This window comes from Pezoporus occidentalis, unplaced genomic scaffold, assembly GCF_034315485.1.
Source record: "Pezoporus occidentalis ecotype Australia unplaced genomic scaffold, CSIRO_AGI_Poc_V1 ctg53, whole genome shotgun sequence".
NCBI classification, from domain to species: domain Eukaryota; kingdom Metazoa; phylum Chordata; class Aves; order Psittaciformes; family Psittacidae; genus Pezoporus; species Pezoporus occidentalis.
The window spans coordinates 1,093,537-1,110,750 of record NW_026915866.1 but is presented as its reverse complement, the minus strand read 5'-3'; the positions used below and the strand labels follow the sequence as shown (position 1 = coordinate 1,110,750).

At 42.2% G+C, this 17,214-nt stretch overlaps 1 protein-coding gene and 1 long non-coding RNA gene across 4 annotated transcripts in view; one reads left to right on the top strand and one right to left on the bottom strand.

Annotated features, from left to right (window-relative positions):
• Positions 1-17,214, top strand: part of LOC134173487 (uncharacterized) — a 50,588-nt gene that overhangs the window by 23,780 nt on the left and 9,594 nt on the right. The window lies entirely within an intron of this gene.
• TMEM154 (transmembrane protein 154) lies at positions 460-17,034 on the bottom strand. Of its 3 annotated transcripts, XM_062637535.1 has the most exons (7): positions 16,716-17,034; positions 9,448-9,756; positions 7,695-7,722; positions 6,485-6,570; positions 4,896-4,956; positions 2,652-2,682; positions 460-1,171 (listed from the first exon to the last, which is right to left on the bottom strand). In XM_062637535.1, exons 1-7 carry the CDS (start codon positions 16,780-16,782, stop codon positions 1,169-1,171), a joined length of 585 nt encoding a protein of 194 aa, XP_062493519.1. In that variant the 5' UTR covers positions 16,783-17,034; the 3' UTR covers positions 460-1,168. The 3 variants fall into 3 exon arrangements, with proteins under 3 accessions (XP_062493519.1, XP_062493520.1, XP_062493521.1); XM_062637536.1 differs by lacking the exon at positions 2,652-2,682 and having other exon boundaries at positions 16,716-17,023; XM_062637537.1 differs by lacking the exons at positions 460-1,171; positions 2,652-2,682 and having other exon boundaries at positions 6,478-6,570; positions 16,716-17,033.

Below are 17,214 nucleotides of genomic sequence, written 5' to 3'. Positions count from 1 at the left end.
TTCATGTGTGTTAAATATTTAAGCTACACCCATAAGAGATGTGCCACCTAAAGATCAGTGGATGCAATGATAACATTTATAGTCTCATCATCTAAGGAGTCCTTTTTTTCAGTGTCATTAAAGTTGACCAGGCACACTCAGGAGTTCATGTCTTTCCGATATTGCAACCTCAGTATTCAAAACCAGAAGAAGCAGAGATCCTACTGCATCTTAATACCTTGACCAAGTAGTTACACATAACTTGTACTTACCTGAACTTGTTTGGTATAAGTATTGTGGTGTTCAATTTTTCAACCTCTCGTTTTTAAAAAAGAAAAAAAAACGTTTTCAAGTTGAATATTCCTGAAGCAAGTGATTGTTAAAAGAACAGCACTGGCCCTGGAGGAGGGTTCAATGGTGAGAGGTAGCCCAAGGTACTAATCTGTGAAGATAGTGAACTGAAAGGCAATCTCAAAATAGTATTTTTCACTTCTCCAATGCTTTTAATTTGAAAACCAAAAAGCATGCTACACAAACCATGCCCTCACTGGGCTGCAGTCACCTGTGGCAAATCCTTTGAGAGTCTTTTCAGCTGCTCTGTTCTCAGAGTTGGTCTGTCAGTCCTAGTCTAGCACCTCCCCAGCAGATGCCCTGTGCAAATCAGTGCACCAGTACCGAACAGAAAATTGAAAACCAAACATTGCATAGGGATGAGCATCACATCCACCAAACCAGGGCAGTCCAGAATTATGGCTGCTATTTATATATAAAAACAATAACCCACAAAAAAAAAAAAAAACAAAACAAAACAAACCCACCAAACTTGGAACAGAAGTGGTTTTAAGTGCCACACAATACACAACTGAAGGACTAGACAGAAACAGGAACTATTTTGAGAACTTTTAGGAGGAGAAAAGGCTTCTCTTGATGTGAGATGATTCTCATTGCAGAAGGAATTTAAATCAGCCCCTGATCTTACTATAGTCCTCTTCCTTTTTCTATTTCCTTCCCTTTGGTGATGTTTCCTTTCTGAAGACTATGTAGCAGAACACAACAAAAGCTTTTGCTTCTCCGGCCTTTTGAGATGAATTCTATGTAAATCCAGTCCATCCAATATCTGGAGGATAGTTAGCTTGTGCACTGCTTCATTTTAACCAGTTCTTTGCTATTGTGACTTCATGATTCACCATCACTGCATGTACATGGAAAAGAAAGAAACATACCAGTGTCATGCTGTTGGGTTAGTTTTCTCAGCAGGAAATAATATGCAGAAGTATCTCTGGAGTCCCTGAGAATGTGTTATCAAAACAAATGTGTCAGCCATGCAGTGCTTCAAATGACCCCATCTGTGATGCTAGATGCTGGCAGCATGGGCTGGTCTTACTTCTCTGCTGGTTAGGCGCTACCTGGTGCCCCCTTTCTCCTGCTCACAGGTGAGGACTGAGCAATGAAATTGCCCTCTTTCTACAGGGGAGGGTAGTATTTTACAGATGGAATTTTTATACTAAATCTGGCTTTGTAACAGGTGAATTTTCTTTATCCCACTGGTTTCTGTAGAGCTAACTTGCTCCCTAGTGTTTTATTAATAATGTTTGGTTCATGCCAACATTCAAATGTGACTTTTATCAGATGATCAGATTTCAGTCAGCATTAACTGCAGGGTTTTAAACCACCTCTGAAGTTAAAAGGGCCACTCATAATATTTCACATGGGTTTGAAGTACCTTGACAAACTAAAGCACAGCTAGGAGAAGAGTATTTTTCTGTACTGACTTACTCCCTATACAGAACATTTCCCCATAAGAAAGTCACGCTTTTTCAGACAGAAAGATTAGCCCAGCAGTGCCCAAGGAAAACCGAACTCCCTCAGGAGGTATGATAAAGCAAGGTTCATGGTACTCAGCAGCCTGCAAAGACTTGTGCTTTGAAGGGGATACACGGTGCTTCTGTTTTGCCAGGGGAGTAAAGGTCCCTGGAGAAGAGATTGGTCTTGCACCCACTTGTGCAAGTGTCAACCCCTGCCTGTGCCCACCTGCCAGATCCTTCCTGCATGCACAGGATGGGAACTCCAGTGAGGCTGGGGAGATTTCGTGGCTTTCTGCTCAGGCACAAACAGGATTTTAGCACTAGGTTTCAAAGGCAAGATGAATATACACTTTTTAAATATATATTTAAAATATATATTTTTAACTTAGTTTACGTGCAAGGCGGATGACCTCAACCTACAAAGGAGCTCAGGCAGTCATATCTTGCCTCTTGTGCACAAATCTGCAGCCTTGATGCTCATGAATACAATTTTTTTGCCATAATAGTAGTTTTCTTTCATTTTACTTCACTTTTCTCAAAAGAGCTGCTGCAAACAGCCATTTATTTGTATGTAGTTCTTATTCTGACATTTCTTACTCAGCTAAGAGTTTGGTCAGGAAAAGCAGATGATCTTGGTCTGATTAGGTTCAATTGCAGAAATGAGAATAAATTTTTGTGTTTACCATGAAATCCCACCATTTCAGATACTTTTTCTCTTTGAAAGGGAGCATGTTTCAAATTTTCATGTAAAATGAAATTTGAAAAAGTAGCTTTGAGTTAAGAGAAATGCTTATCTTAGAAATATGTCACCACCACAGGATTCTGCTCTTTAAACCTTTTAAAATTTTATATTAAAAAGTCACTTACTCTGAAAAGAAGTTTTGGAACAAGTTGCATTCTGAAAATGTCAAAATGTCATTATTGAAATGTTTAGTCTTGGATGTTTTCAAAATGATATCAAAACTAATTCACAGTTCAAACATTTGGTTGTTGATGAACTCCCCCCAGCATATTTATGAGGCAGAAAAACAACACTCAGCCAGCTGTGTTCAGTGAGGCCTTGAGATGTTTCCCATGTTGAATATAATCAATAAAATCTAAAAGAGGAATTACCATAATATAGGAAGGAATTTGCTCAAACAAAGGAGTCTTTCAGAATCTGAAATTACACCTAATAATTTAGTATTTTGTATTCAACTAATATCCTTTGTCTGAGAATCTCTGAATATTTTAGAGATAAATCTCCTCTTTTTATTTGCATTTGTTTGCCTTCCTACAACTCAGAAGCATAAATTTCTCTGCAGTCTGATCCTAAGATACCAGGCATAAGAAAATATGCTGAAATAATGTGTGTACCTTCACTCTGACTGAGGCATACTTACCTGAACAGGGCTGCTTTTTTGCATCAAGGCTTAAGCCTCACTATAGTGCTTTGAAGTGACAATATCTCTATTTTACAGGTGAGGAACTTCAGGCAGGATGTAGCCCAAAGTTACCTTTTACCAGTCAAGAGCAGAAACCTTGACTTCTGATGGGGTTAACGCAAATACAGCGTAAAAGTGCTTTAGCAAGGATGGTATCTAAAATGTCAGTCAAGCTGGTACGTCATGATGATTTTTTTTTTTCTGAAAAGGAACTGTTTAGTAGAGGTAAACAGTGCTCAGGGTGGTGTTGTGACTAAAACGCCTTTTATAGTATGACTAACTTCTGTGTTAACACATGACTGAAGCACACTTCGTTCTATACTCCCTGCTATAGTTAGTGGTATGCTCAGCAAATCTGTTTTTAGAGAACATCTGTGCAGCTGCCTCTTCTTAATAATTCCCACACTCTGAGTTACCATTTAGGGGCTGGAAGGGAAGACCCAGATGGCTAGTGAATCTAGCATCTTTTCCAGCTGCTTCGGGTAAAATTACTGTGCTTGGTTGCATTTGGAACCTAGGATCTAAGTCTTGAAAAAATTAAATAATCCGCATACCCCATCAATTTTCTCTTGCAATAGACATAAGCAGAAACCTTTTCAATACAAATAGGTGCAGTGGTGCAGCACCATCAGAAAGCTACCCTGAAACTGCAGCTTTGGAGTTGCAGGCTCTCCAGCAGTGGTGATTTAAAATCACTGCTATTCCATTCCTAATCAAGAAATCCCAGTTCTCCTCTTTTCTGAGTTACCATGATAGTGTGCAGTGGGAGGTGCAGCTCTAATAGAGGCATGTTGAGCTGGTGCCATGAGAAGGGGAAGGCTTGTGTCCTCCTCCTTCCAACCCTGTCTGCTTCCAGCCTTGCCTGCTTGCATCTGTTGCTTCCGCTGCACCAGGGATTTTCTTGGCACACAGGATGGTCTAATTGTTTGTTATTGTGACCTGGCACAGAGCAGCTGCTTTACCCACTCCCCAGAATGCAGCTGCAACACAAGTGCAGGAAAGGGTGATGTACAGTCCCTTACTTCCAGCTGGAACCAGAATTTTTAATTAGAGAAAATTGAAGCTTGAGAGGAGTTTAGGGGTTGTGGCCAAAATCCTGGGGAAAACAGCCAGAAAGTTTTTTCGTCTACAAGCTGTCAGGATTGTGGCTTTGCATCTCTCTGGGATCTCTGTTTGGACCATGAGCCAGCTCTGGGGAAGGGTTGCAGGGGGGCACTGGGAAGATCCTTTGGGTTTCTCTTTGAGTCAGACAAGCCCCTGTCCAACAGGTCACAACTCCAGCCAAAACATCTGGCAGTGTTTCTTGGGGACCTACAGGTGCCCGGTAGCAGAGGGAGCTGGGTGTCCGTGCCAATGAGGAATGTCAAGGAAGCTATTCTGAATGCTTGTATTAACACCTTGAGAAGCTGTGACTAAAGTCTGATCAGCAAGTGAAACTCCATCTGTGCCATCTGGTTGTCTGTCTCGCACAGGTTTACAACTGCAAGATTATTTAGCCATGCAATTTACAGGCAGAGACTGGTTTAGAAATAAGAGTGTCAAACCTTATAAACTGAAATCAAAGTCTCTCTGTAAAAACTTAAATAGACCAAAGAATTTATCTGTATATAATTATGTATTAAAAAAGATATTATTTTGAAATGACTTTGACTGTATTTCTTCAAATTATATAACAAAGTAAAAGTACCTTGGGTTGGCAATGGATTCTTTTTCTTCTTCTCTTACAGTAGGCAAGCATTCACAGTCAGCTGTAAGAGGGTAAGAAACAAGACTGTGGTTATTCCTTGTGGTTCTCCCACATACATTTCAAATTTGTGTCAGCTCTAGCATGAATGTAAAATTGTAAATGCTTTTCTGCACCTTTTAATCTGCAAAATAGTATGGTTCCTATAGCATAAATTATAAAGTTTAAATCTTCCTTCCTCTTTGATAGGTGCTGCAATAGTTTATTTTATTATATATATTTCAGTTTTTTTATGCACACCTATACAAATTAACTACTTCTGAGCACTGTTTCCTATAAACAGCCATGGGGAGGACTATTTGTTAACCACCTACTGCTTATAGTTGCACCTGTGCTTTATAGTCCAGCTGGGAATTTGGGGATGGGGTTTAGGAAACACTAGCAAAAAACCCCTCACATATGTAAACTGTTTTCTCCCTTCTGTCCACAGAACTTTAAAAAGAATTAATTTACAGCATGGATTCTGTATGTACTATACTTAATGCCTCTAGTTCACTACTGCCACTTAGCACATGTTTTCTGCTAGAGTTTACGGACCGCGAAGGTTAAAACCCTATCACATAGAGCACTCTGCTGATGTAAAGAAATGCTCCGAAGAGTTTTATGTCCTGAGAAACAAAGCACCCCGTAGGAGGTCAGGCCAATGAGCCGTTTGGATATAAGGCAAGAAACCAAGAATGATAAATAAATAAATAAGTAAAGCAGCATTTCAGCATTTCCTAGGCAGTAAAAAGCTGTTAGCAGTTCAAAATGAGGCTTCTTAATTCACACCAAAGACCTGGGATTTCTGAGGAGAATCTTGAAGGAGGATGCAGGGCCCTTGGAGATTTTGACCAGGAGATTTCAGCTGGGAGGAAAATGGGGGGAGGGGAGGGAAGAAAAGATGATACTTCAAGTTAAGAAGGAGCTGAAGATGCTGCTGGTGCTAGTTACCTCAGGTGCTAAGGGCTGATAGATTTGCCAGGGAGGATGCAGATGATGAATGGTGCTGGCAGTAAAGAGCAGCTTGTGCTTCATGCTGTAGATATGGAAAGCAAGGGAAGGGTCTCAAAGAGGGGAGGCATGCGTTCATAGGATCCAGGCAGCAATTTTAAATACATGGTGGTCTGAACGATGAGTAAATCCATCTACAATAGCACAATGTGGAGCACGAAAGTGTAGGAACTCTGAAGACTGAAAGGACTAGATGCTTCAAAGAAACTAGTGTTTAGTAATTAAAATGTGTTTAAAAATATAAATACTGTTCACAGCTATAGATGTTTAATAGAAGTGTCTACTGGAAACTCAAAACATTTATGATATCCTATCATATGTTAAAAATAAGCTCCCACACAAACTAAAATACTACTCTCAAGAATTCTACCCCTGACATTTGTACTGCTATTTTAGTAGTAGGGAGCCAAGAACACAACTAAAAATGTTGTAGGAAAAGCAGTGACACACATAGAAAATCAATGTAAGGTATTTTGCATGCATGGGATCTACGTCAGCTAGAATGAGAAGGGTAATGGAGTAGAGGGGTTACCGTGTACCGTTTTTGTTCATGCTGTTCATCCATTTGTCAAGCTCTTCCATTTCTATCTCCATAACAGAGGGTGTGTCTTCTTCAAAAATAGGACTTGAAAGGAGGGAGAGGGGGGAAAAAGGCATTACACAAAAAGCTTAATTCCAACAATTTACAACTTAGTTAATTTTGTATGAGCCTTTCATAATTCCAGACACACAAATAAACTCTGGAAAGCTATCCTAGCCTAGTAATCTGAGATGTCAGCCCAATGGGTGTGAATGAAATGGCTGCACATAGATGCAAAAGAGCAGTGGTGAGATGCCAGGCCGGGGCAGAGGCAGGGCTGGGTGGGACATTGCATACAGAGGGACTCAGAAGGTGCAGCCTAGGGTACGGCAGAGCCCAGGACCACTGCAGCTACTTGAGAACTGTCCCTTCTGTAAATAGATAACTGAAACAGTTTGATCTGCTGGAATATGTGGCAAAAGTCCTGTTGTTTGGAGTTTTGTCCTAGCTGTGACCGTTGGCAGCAACTTCATAAGGAAAGGTCATGTCTAGAGTAACTCTGCATTTATTTAAATGCTTCTGTTTAGCTTCTCTTTGCTGATCATTCCTGGAGTCACATGGTATTAAAAATATTTTTAGCACCCCAGCCCTACCCTGTCAAGCCAATTTAATAACATCCAGCGTCAGTGAGCTCCATCTTGCTAAACAGAAGGTACCAGTAAAAATTATCATTCTAAGAACCATGCAACTTTTGGCTTGTTTTCCCACCAGTGAAGGCATTGCTTCCATGGGAGCTGGGTGAGCCTTTCTACCTCGACTCAGAGTGAGAAGACAAACTTGAAAAACAGGGGAGCAAGACACACAGCTTATTCTGAATAGTAAAAGCCTGTGCTGAGTCTGGGAACTGATCCCCTTTGCTCGTGGGGCAGCTCGTATGTCTGGTGGTGTCTTGTGGCTGGTGGAGCTGGGAGTGCCCAGGGCAGGCAGTGGGTAACTGCGGGCAGTGCTCACCTTGGCCATCATAACTCTTGTTCTCCTGCTCTAGTCATACACTTTCAGCTAGATAATGAAGTCACACTTCAGCCACCTCTAGAGATAGTTAACTGGAGTAATTGATGGCAAAAGGTAATGGGGTTTAGTGTACGGTTAAATTAAAACAGACAGTGAAGGAGCTGAAAATCATAATACACTGTTATAGTAAAAATAAAAATGATGGTCATAAACTTTACCTTTTCACATTTTCGCTTCCCAGCTCATCTGGAAAAGAAAAAACTTGGTGTTCATAGTTCTGCTTTTTGTATGTAAATTGTCCAGACTGCAAGCAAGCCTTGAATAGTGTCATGTAAAACAGGTTGCATTTTCAGAAGGCATAATAGTTATAGATGAAAGAAAAAACATCTCATCCTGTTTGTAATTATCAGAGGAACCCATTATTTTTAATCTTGAACATAGTAAAAGCACTGCTCAGTTTATTTAGCTCAGTCATGCTGGGAGGAAACCAACTGTTAGCACTGCAGTGGGCAGATGCTCACTTCCCTGAGCAAAACAGATGTTATGAGAGAAATGGTATCCTGGAAGGAAACCGCTGCTGCAAAATTATTTACTTCAAGTGCTGGGACGTTTTGCTGCAGACGACATGCAGGCAATCTGTCTCTGCCTGGAGACTCTGGGAGCTGCTCATGGAGAGAAGATGGGGGATGGACTTGCATGGCAGATTAAAGCTCAGTTAGGCAAATGAAGCTGAACTAGCCAGATGTCATAAGGGATCCCAAGTTTGTTAAAACCCTATGACAAAGTAAAGATGGGGGGTGGAGTGGGAAGAGTGTTACAGCAATTATTCAGACAAATAATTTCCCCTGCAGGAATTAAGTGCTCTCAAAAAAGAATTAAGAACTCCATATAGGTTTCACATTGTATACTCTGTTAAATCGGCTTATTTTTAATTCATTGTTGCTGGGGTGCTGCTGCCTCCTGCTTGTTCCAGCACGTTCACAGACTGCAGAGCTATGTCAGGGCCACAGAGCTCTCTGCCCCTGCTTTGAGGATGCTCAAAATCCCAGCTCTGAGCAAGCAGGTACAGGGCAACAGGTCTAAGGACCTGAAGGTTGTACCTGCATTTCAGGTCATACAGAAACAGGCAGGCAACTAGGTACCTGGCTGTGAATTCAGAGTTTGCTATGAGGGTGTCCTGGGTTCAGCAACAGAGGGTAACCCAGTGATAAGGCATGTGCAGCCTAAATATGCCCTGAAAAATGGACCTTAAACACATGTTGAAGACACGTCACTGCAGGCTGAGGAGCTTATAGCTGCACTCTTGTTCTGCAGAGACACTGATATGACCATTTCAGGACTTCACTTACCAACTATGTGGTTTTAATCCTCAGTTTGTTTTCTGTGGCTTGACACTCCACGCTATCAATTTCTTTACTAACAGATAGAGGTACCTTCTGGAAGGACTGCTCACCCTATCATAGCACCCAGGCACTCTGACCATGGGATTCCTAACTCATTTTGTGGTATCTTCATAGCTGCCACCACCCCACAGAAGCCCTTAAATGTGTTCTTTAAAATGGTATTGCTTGTTCTTATTTTACTGATGCAGCTCTACCTTGTGGGCAATATAGGCAATAGAAGCATTAAATTCAACTTGCATGAAGTTATCAAGTATAAAGACAGAATAATCTTTTGTAGCCACATGGTTGCATTCATACACCATTCCTGGCACTGCCAGGAGCTGGAGCTCAGTGCTATGGCTCCCATGAGTGTGCAGTGTGAGCAGCAGCAGAACTAGCTCCTACCCAAGGAAGGATGTGTGCCCAGGTGCTGCTGTCTATTGGTGGATCCCTTTCCTAACTGTCAAACGTGCAGCTACAACCAGAAAAGTGCATCCTAAATGTGGCATTCCAGGCCTCCAAATAACATTTTGTTAAGGTTAAGTGTGTCCTAAAAATATCGTTCTGATGCATGAGAAGACAAATTTACCTTGCTTAGACTTTTTCCTTTTATGATGTATTACAAAAGATATGATGAGCAAAATCAACAGGACCAGCAGCACGACAGGGACAACGTATATCAAGATAGACTGTTCTGCTGCTTCTAGGCTGTCTTGATCGTTTACGGTATCCAGTTCAGTACTTGGAGTACTTCTTCCTTCAGGGCCGCTTTCAGTAGCGCCTGCAGTGCCAAGTACTGGCTCATGGTCATCTGCAGTTGAAGAACGTGTAGCAGGAGGCGTTACTGTAACAGTGGGTAATATTGGTGATCCATCTCCTGAACCATCGTTTTCAAAGCCTGCCAAATATATGAGGACAACTTAGTATTTTGTTAATTTTATTAGCATTATCAGTGAGTCAAAGAATATAGCTTTAATGTGTACTTTTCATTTGATGAAAAGTAAATATTTGTTTTCTTAAAAAGAAATTAGCAGATGCTGCACAGACATCATATATGGAGTCTGGGGCATCAGATGTAAAATTAAATTGTAAGTTCATCACAAAATCTTACAGTCCTGACCACGTTCTTCACATGTTTTACTGGGACGTGTCGGAGTGTGTGGTCTGTCTGCACGCAGCTGTCTTGCACAAATAGACTTTTTTTCCCTGCAGGTTGGCATCTGGTTTTGCTCTCACATAGGTCTTCTACTTCTCAGTAAACTACACTATCCTGCTTTGCTTGTCAGCTGTGGCATGTACAGCCACAACCACTTTCATCCTTCCCCTTACCCAAGGAGTTAGTACTCTCTTCAGGGAGAACATTATCTCTGGTTCACCAATTCCTCCAGCTCACTCATGTCCCTGATTCTTTCTCAAATTTAAATTGTTTCACTGTGAAAAACAGAACTGGTGAAAAGAAGTCTGAAGCCTGCAGAAGCTGTTGACTTTCATTTCTGCATGGACGTGAAGAGGTGGTAGTAACAAGGGGACTTTACTGGATACAGGTGCAATTAACTGTTCCTCTGTCCAATCCTATGGGCTGGCTGAAGGAGCGTAGGGTAAAGACTCAGTGCTGGTTACACTTCACAGATGCTAAGACTGGGGGTTTTGAACCTTGATTTGGGTTTTGGTCTTGTTTACCATGCATTTTGCAAGAAAAAATGGCTAAAATTTGCTATATTAGTAATAGTGAAACAAGCCTTTTTTTGAGGCTAATTAAAAGTCTGCTGACTGTCATGGAATTTAAAGTTCAAAACAAGTACAGCAAATTCTGGGCTGATACCGTAATCTATACTGATGCTAAAAATCCTGTTGTAGCCAGAAGTCAGGAATCAGTCTTTAGGTAAATTACACAAGCATGTTTCTAAATGCAAAGCCTTCAGTAATTTTCTTAGCATGAAATTAAATGAGGATTTTTTTTGTTATCTGCCCTTTCAGATACGATGCTGGTGTGTTGCATCTCTCATTTTATGCAATAAAGCAGGATGGGATTTTATGACTTTTGCAATGACCTGTTTCTCCCTGTTCTCATAAAATGCTGGGCAGCCATAGTTTCCACTAGAGTTAGCAAGAGTTTAAGGTTTTCAGTGTTTCAGTGCTGGCATTTTCAATCTCACAGGACTGGAACCAACAGTACTTAGAATTTTAAATGCTTTTGTAAACACATTAATCTTCATAATGGCCCTGAGAGATGAGCAGTTATCTCCATTTTACAAATGAGAAATCAGAAGGACATGGATGCTGTCCTTCTCAGGGATGCCAACTGAAAGAGAAAACTGGGATTAGAGTGCTAGCTCTTGCTTAATCCACTCTGCAGCATCTCCTCTCCTGACAGATTTGCCTCAAAGAGGAGATAAGTATCTCATGAGATCATATTCCAGGAAACCCAATTTCAAATGAATAAAATTATTTGAGTATGATAGCAATAATTTATCTAGATTTTTAAGTCATGCTTATCACTCAGGCACATGATTGTTTCATCCTTTCCTAAAAGCTAGGAAAGGATTTTAATACTTAATAAATAATACCTAATGTTGGAATATAGTTCAAACATTAGGTATTATGCAACTGTCACAAGACTCTTTCACCATAATACAGCAATGAAAATGTCAGGTGTTCAGTGGCAAAGCACTTCATATCAGTAGTCTCTATGTCATTTTCTTCTGTATTTAGTATTTCAGTCAAGAGCAAACCATAATTTCTGCCTCCTTGCAGGTAATGACCCCTTTACGTGTGTGCTTCTCCACCTCTTCCCATGATTTGATGGCAGTCCTTAGTCCTATTGCAGAGGATGGGAGGGAGCACTCCTCTCCATTATTAGTTTGGTCACTTGACTTTTCTTTCCCAAGGTAGTTTATAGTCCCCAGTGCCTGCAGATGCTCTGTTTCTATTGCTGTTGCATGGACCAGGGAGATATTACTAGAGATGTCCACACCACAAACCATGGCATGATGGACCACCACAGCCCTACCAAACTGCATCAATGACCTTGCTTCATTTTCCTTCTTTAGCTGTTGCCCTTGAAACCTATCATCTGCTGCATTTGATACACTGACAAATCCATTGCTTAAAATAATACAAATGGGAAAGTTTGTGGGGAAAATACCTTAATTTTTCATTTACTCTTAGAGCTAAAATGGATTTTTCAAATGTCTAAAGTGTGGTGTGACTTGAAAGCAAAAGCAACCACTCACACCTCATTAACTGCAGTGCTGAACTTTCAGCTGCAGTCTGTGCTGCATTTGATTTCCAAGAGAGGCTTTTCCAGTGTCTCTGGTACTTTTTATTTGCCTGGGTTTGGGCTGTGAAACAGATTTCAAATAATTTGTCTTTGTGTGAAATAGAATTATCTTTTCTAGTCTCTAGGCAAAGAAAATGGCAAATCACAGGGAGTGACCTTGCTGCCATGTATTTTTGTTCACTTTGCGTAATTTCAGGAACAAAACAGCACCTTTTCTGTGAACACCATTTCCTCTTACAGAGATCTTTTCTGCAAGTGAATTAAATAAGTCCTTCAGCAGAAGGGCAGCCAATTGCACAATGTTTTTGCAAGGATATTGCTCGTATTTCCTGCTTTTCACCTGCTGCCTCAACACACCTCCCTCTAGCTCTTCTGCCTGTTACTCCCAAGCCTGCCTTTCAAAGGAAACAGAGGGAATTGAGTCTACCCAGCTTTACAGATTGCAGTCCAGACAATTGCATCTCAAACAAACAAACAGTATTTCTGCTGTTGCAGCATTTCTTCCTCTGAGGTTTGTGCTGTAGCACTCAGAGGTGGCGATACGTGCTACCTGCTGAAGTAAGCGGGCAAACAGGTTTCTGATTTCAGCTGGATGGGAGGCAAGACAAAATAGCCAGCAGTCAGCACATTTGGTTCTGTGTAAAATCATCAGTCTCCCTGCTGCCTCCTCATCAGACTCGAGGAAAGAGACTCTATAGGGAATCTTTTAAATCACACTATAGTACCAGCTTATAGAAAAAAGAAAGGATGGTATAGAGAAAAAGCAAGAGCTAAGTCAATGGTATAGTCAAGCTTACCAGTTTGAAAGATTTTTTGTTTCCCCATAAGCTATAAAAGTGCAGTGAAAGGAAGGCTCACAAGAGGGTGACAAAACAGAAAAGGCTATAAAGCTGTGTATGTAAAGTTACCGCGTCCTGTATCACTCTGTTCCATACACACATTCCTCTGGTGGTATCAATCATACCACTCCACGTGGTCTGTATGATCCTCTTATTGCTTGACTCATCCCTGCTCTGTTCCTCTCCTTATATTTCTTGCTGTAAGAAAGGCTGTTCTTGCCGTAGCCAGGGCTTGCCCAGCTGCTTGTTGCTGCAGGTCCTGCATGTCAGTCTGGCTAGAAGAGGAATCCTTAAAAGCCTGCAGGCTAGCTGTCAGGTGCGTACGCCCTTCTGATGAGGAGCACAAATATTTCAGGATGGCTAATCTGTAGACAAGATCCTATTAAAATGGGGTGCTTAGAAAGTGTTATCTAGGTATGAGCTGAAAGAGGAAACAACTGTTTAAGCTCACTTATAAATGATGGAAACTCCTTTCTCCTCACTATACTGCCATCCAGCTGAAGTGCTGTTTTAAATGGCAGTGTTGCAAATTCAGTTACGTGTCTTAGAGTCAAACTGTGAACCTGTAGTCTCATTTCTCACTCCCAGTATTAAAGGTTTTCCATACAAATTTATGCATTGGGTCGCATCTACTTAATCCTGTGGCCTTCTAGCTCTGCATCAGTGATATCCGTGTGACTTCACAGTGATGCAGATCTTTCAGTGCTCCTTACTCTCAGGAGGACCCTGAAATTAAAGATTCAAAAGCTCCAGAGGCTCTCCAGCTATCACAAAATCTCTTGAAGGAAAATAGACTGGTGTCACTGACTGAAATTTAGTATACAATCTTGCTGATGTAAGGGAGAGATTTTCTGAAGTATCCCTGAAGCGCTTGAATAAAACACAGTGGAAGCTTGTGTGTGTAGATAAAAGGGAGAAACAGGAGTAAATATATACAAGGAATTGATGTGTTCAGTAGAAAGGGGTTTTAATCTGCTTTTAGGGGGCTGCACTTTGGAAAGAGATGTAGCAAATCCTTATTTCTCATGTTGTTGCTTTGTTAGAAGCAAGGTGATTCTGATGGGTTCAAACCCATTCGCAAGTTATTTACTCTAGGGGTAACAGGTCAAAAATACCACTCCCTAAGAGACCTTGGCTTCATAAGGAACTTAACCTAAAAGGCACTTCTCTACTGAAGACAGAATGGCTACCTGTGCTTATGGTAAAAGCTGCTGAAAGTCTGTATCTTTGATAGCAATGTTTCTTTGAACAACAGCTCTAAATGACAGCTCAGAGACACAGCCAAAATAAAGCACTACCTGCAACCATCCCAGCTCTCCCACTTAACAATCTCACACGTTTTGCTGCTCCTCTCCTGCACATGTTTTTTTGCTCCTCGTGTCAGACCATTTATGCCGCAATTTTCTGCATGCTTCACCAAACACTGTGGTACATGGGATAACCTGGGAAATGGCTGTAGGGTCACATCATTTTCCTGTAAACTATAGTAAGGGCCTGAATACTTGTTCCTAGGGTCAGAACATACTTAGGTAGGCTTTTAGGGCTGCTGTGAGGCTGAGCAGTGAACACCATCACCTGGAGCTGAGACCTCAGGCATGCTCTAAGAGCTGCTGGCTTAGAGTAATTATAGCGTAGCCGGGAGAAAACCCATATGTTAATCATAATCCAAATGGCAAGGCTAGCGTTTTACAAGGCTCCAGCATGGTATAGGAACAGGACTTATAAAGGCTTCAATCTGTCTATGCTGCAAGATTTAATCATACAAAATAGGCAGTAAGGGTAAGTGGCTTCTAGACAGCAGACTGCTTTAAAGTTGAGGGCTGTGCCTGGGACTGGAAGAAGGAATAAAGCTCTTTTAAAGGTCCTGCCCTGTTGATTTGTAAATGAGGAGGGGTGAGAGCAAAGGATGCCTCTGGGAGGCTGCCATCAGCAGGGGGCCTCCCAACCCACCAGTGCCTGTGGCATACATAAACCTCTACATAAACTCTTTCCCCCTCCAGTTCAATTTTCCCCCCTCAAAGCCCAAGTTCACAATTTCACCTCTCCCACTCTTGCAGTCAGCATAAGCCCCAGCTGCTTTTGGGAGCTGGTTGCACAACCAAAAGCTGCCTTTGTATGGGGGGAAGTGATACTGCTCTTCTCCTGATGGGTGCTCTCCTCCCTTTCCCCAGCAGCTGGGGACTGACTCAGGAGAGCCTAGGCTGACAAGGCTCAGGGAGAGCTCTGTCAGGACTGACTCACTTTCATGGAGGAACCATTTCAAAATCAGCTAGAATTTATGGGTGGACCTACCAGTAGGAAGCCTCTAAAGGCAGTGGGTTGGGGCACCTGGTATGTGGTATCTGCCCAGTGTTTTATGCAGCCTTTAATGCCCATTGTAAAGAAGGGCAAGGGGGGTCCAGTTGTGGGCTGGGGGAGTCAGGGACTAAGGTGTTCCTCTTCCCAGTGGAGATGGGGATGAAGTACTAGTGATGAGTACACTGCAAATGAGCAAAGGAGGCCAGAACCTGATCACTCTGCATTGCTTGCATTATGTCCCTCTCTTTCTCTGGGACCTCCAGTTTGCTCTGTCCATGGCAGGATTTTTTCCTCATACCACTTTGATTCTGAGCTACATTCAATGCTTGCAGAGTATTTTCCTAACATGTCTGTAATGCAGCAGGGCTGTAGTCATGCAGACAAGACCAAGCCATTTCATACCTCATTGAGCTCACCCTTATAGCTAAGTAAGAATCCTAAAGCTGACTGCAAGCAGCTCAGCATCACACCTGGAGCCAGCAGCACAGTTTTATACCCTACTTATCTTACTGGTTTTCAGGGCAAAACTACCCATACCAAACCACCTATTTCACCAATGCATTTTAAACCCTTAACAGAGGAAGTCCAGTGATAGCTGAGAATGGTCCTCCTCTCCCTGCTTTCTGCAGAGCTCCTGCTCGCTGCAGCAGCATAGAGGCAGCAAACACTTGTAGTCCATGCTGAGGCACTAAGGCAGTGATTTGCTTGACACCGAAAGGCATATAAACACCACCTGGCAAGGTTTTTCTGAAACAGCTGCCTGTCTTGTTCAGTCACTGGCTGCCAAAGTGCCAGTGGAACAAACTACTCCCTGCAAACAGCTGAGAGCCTCTGCAACGACACCCCAGTGCTTCAGCATTTTATTGCAAGTGGCTTTCCCATTCATGGTTCTTCCCTTCAGAAGGTCAGTACCTAAAGCCACGGTGCTGACCACTTTGTTCTGGGCCCGAAAATTCAAAGTATTTATCTCCAGAACCAGCTGATCCTTCGTTAAACCGGTTTCAGTGCACTGAGAGCATGGAAAGCGGCAGACAGTTTTTGAACGGAATCCATACTCTGTCCTTCACTTTGCTATTAAATGCTGATAGTATGGGTGTGAGGTTAAACAAGTACAACAAATAATTAAAATTAGAACCAAAATGCATGGTAGGCCAGCATGGAAATTCAGATTCCCTATACACCTGCAGTTTAGGAAACGTGGGAATTGTAGGATTTGGTCGCTGCTGTTCGGGGTTAGATCTAAGGGGAAAAAGTCAAAGCTTGGAAAGAGTCAGGGAACTGAAAACAGAGCAGGCAAATACAGCAAAAAGCGGCAGAGAGCAAGTCCCCACAGATCTCCCTCATGCTCAGTTTGGAGGGTGTTGCCCTCCAACTTGGTCCCAGCACTGCAGGCACGGAACATGGTCCCACCTCAGAGGAAAAAGGTGCTTCCTTACTCACCATTCCCAGCAGATCCTCCAGCCAGTGACAGGGCAGAAAGCAGCACGATGAGGTTTTGCTTTCGCATGTTACCTTGGCGGTGCTCCCACCTGAGGGGCGCTTTGGCTGGCTCCCTGCTTCACCCAAACATTTACATTTCCTGTTTCCTGCCGGGGTGCATCTGAGCTGCATTTCTTGAGGAGATGGACTCTCTTTGATGGGTTTTAGGAAGTGATGTAATTCCGTCTGGGCCTGTCAAGCAAGCAATGATTGCAACAGAAAGGAGGAGTCAAAAAAAGAAGTTGCTCTTCAAGCACTCCCTCACCGAAGCACCTTCATGCTGTAGGTGAGCACACTCCTACTGTCCTCTACTTCTTTGACTCCTGACTTTACTACCATCTATCTTCATGCAGTGTCATGGGGACAAACATCACACAAATACAAGTCAGACAGAAATTTCATTTATGTGTGTTAACAGGAAGGTTTTAGATTGCTTTTCAGGGTGGTTGAGCAACCATAT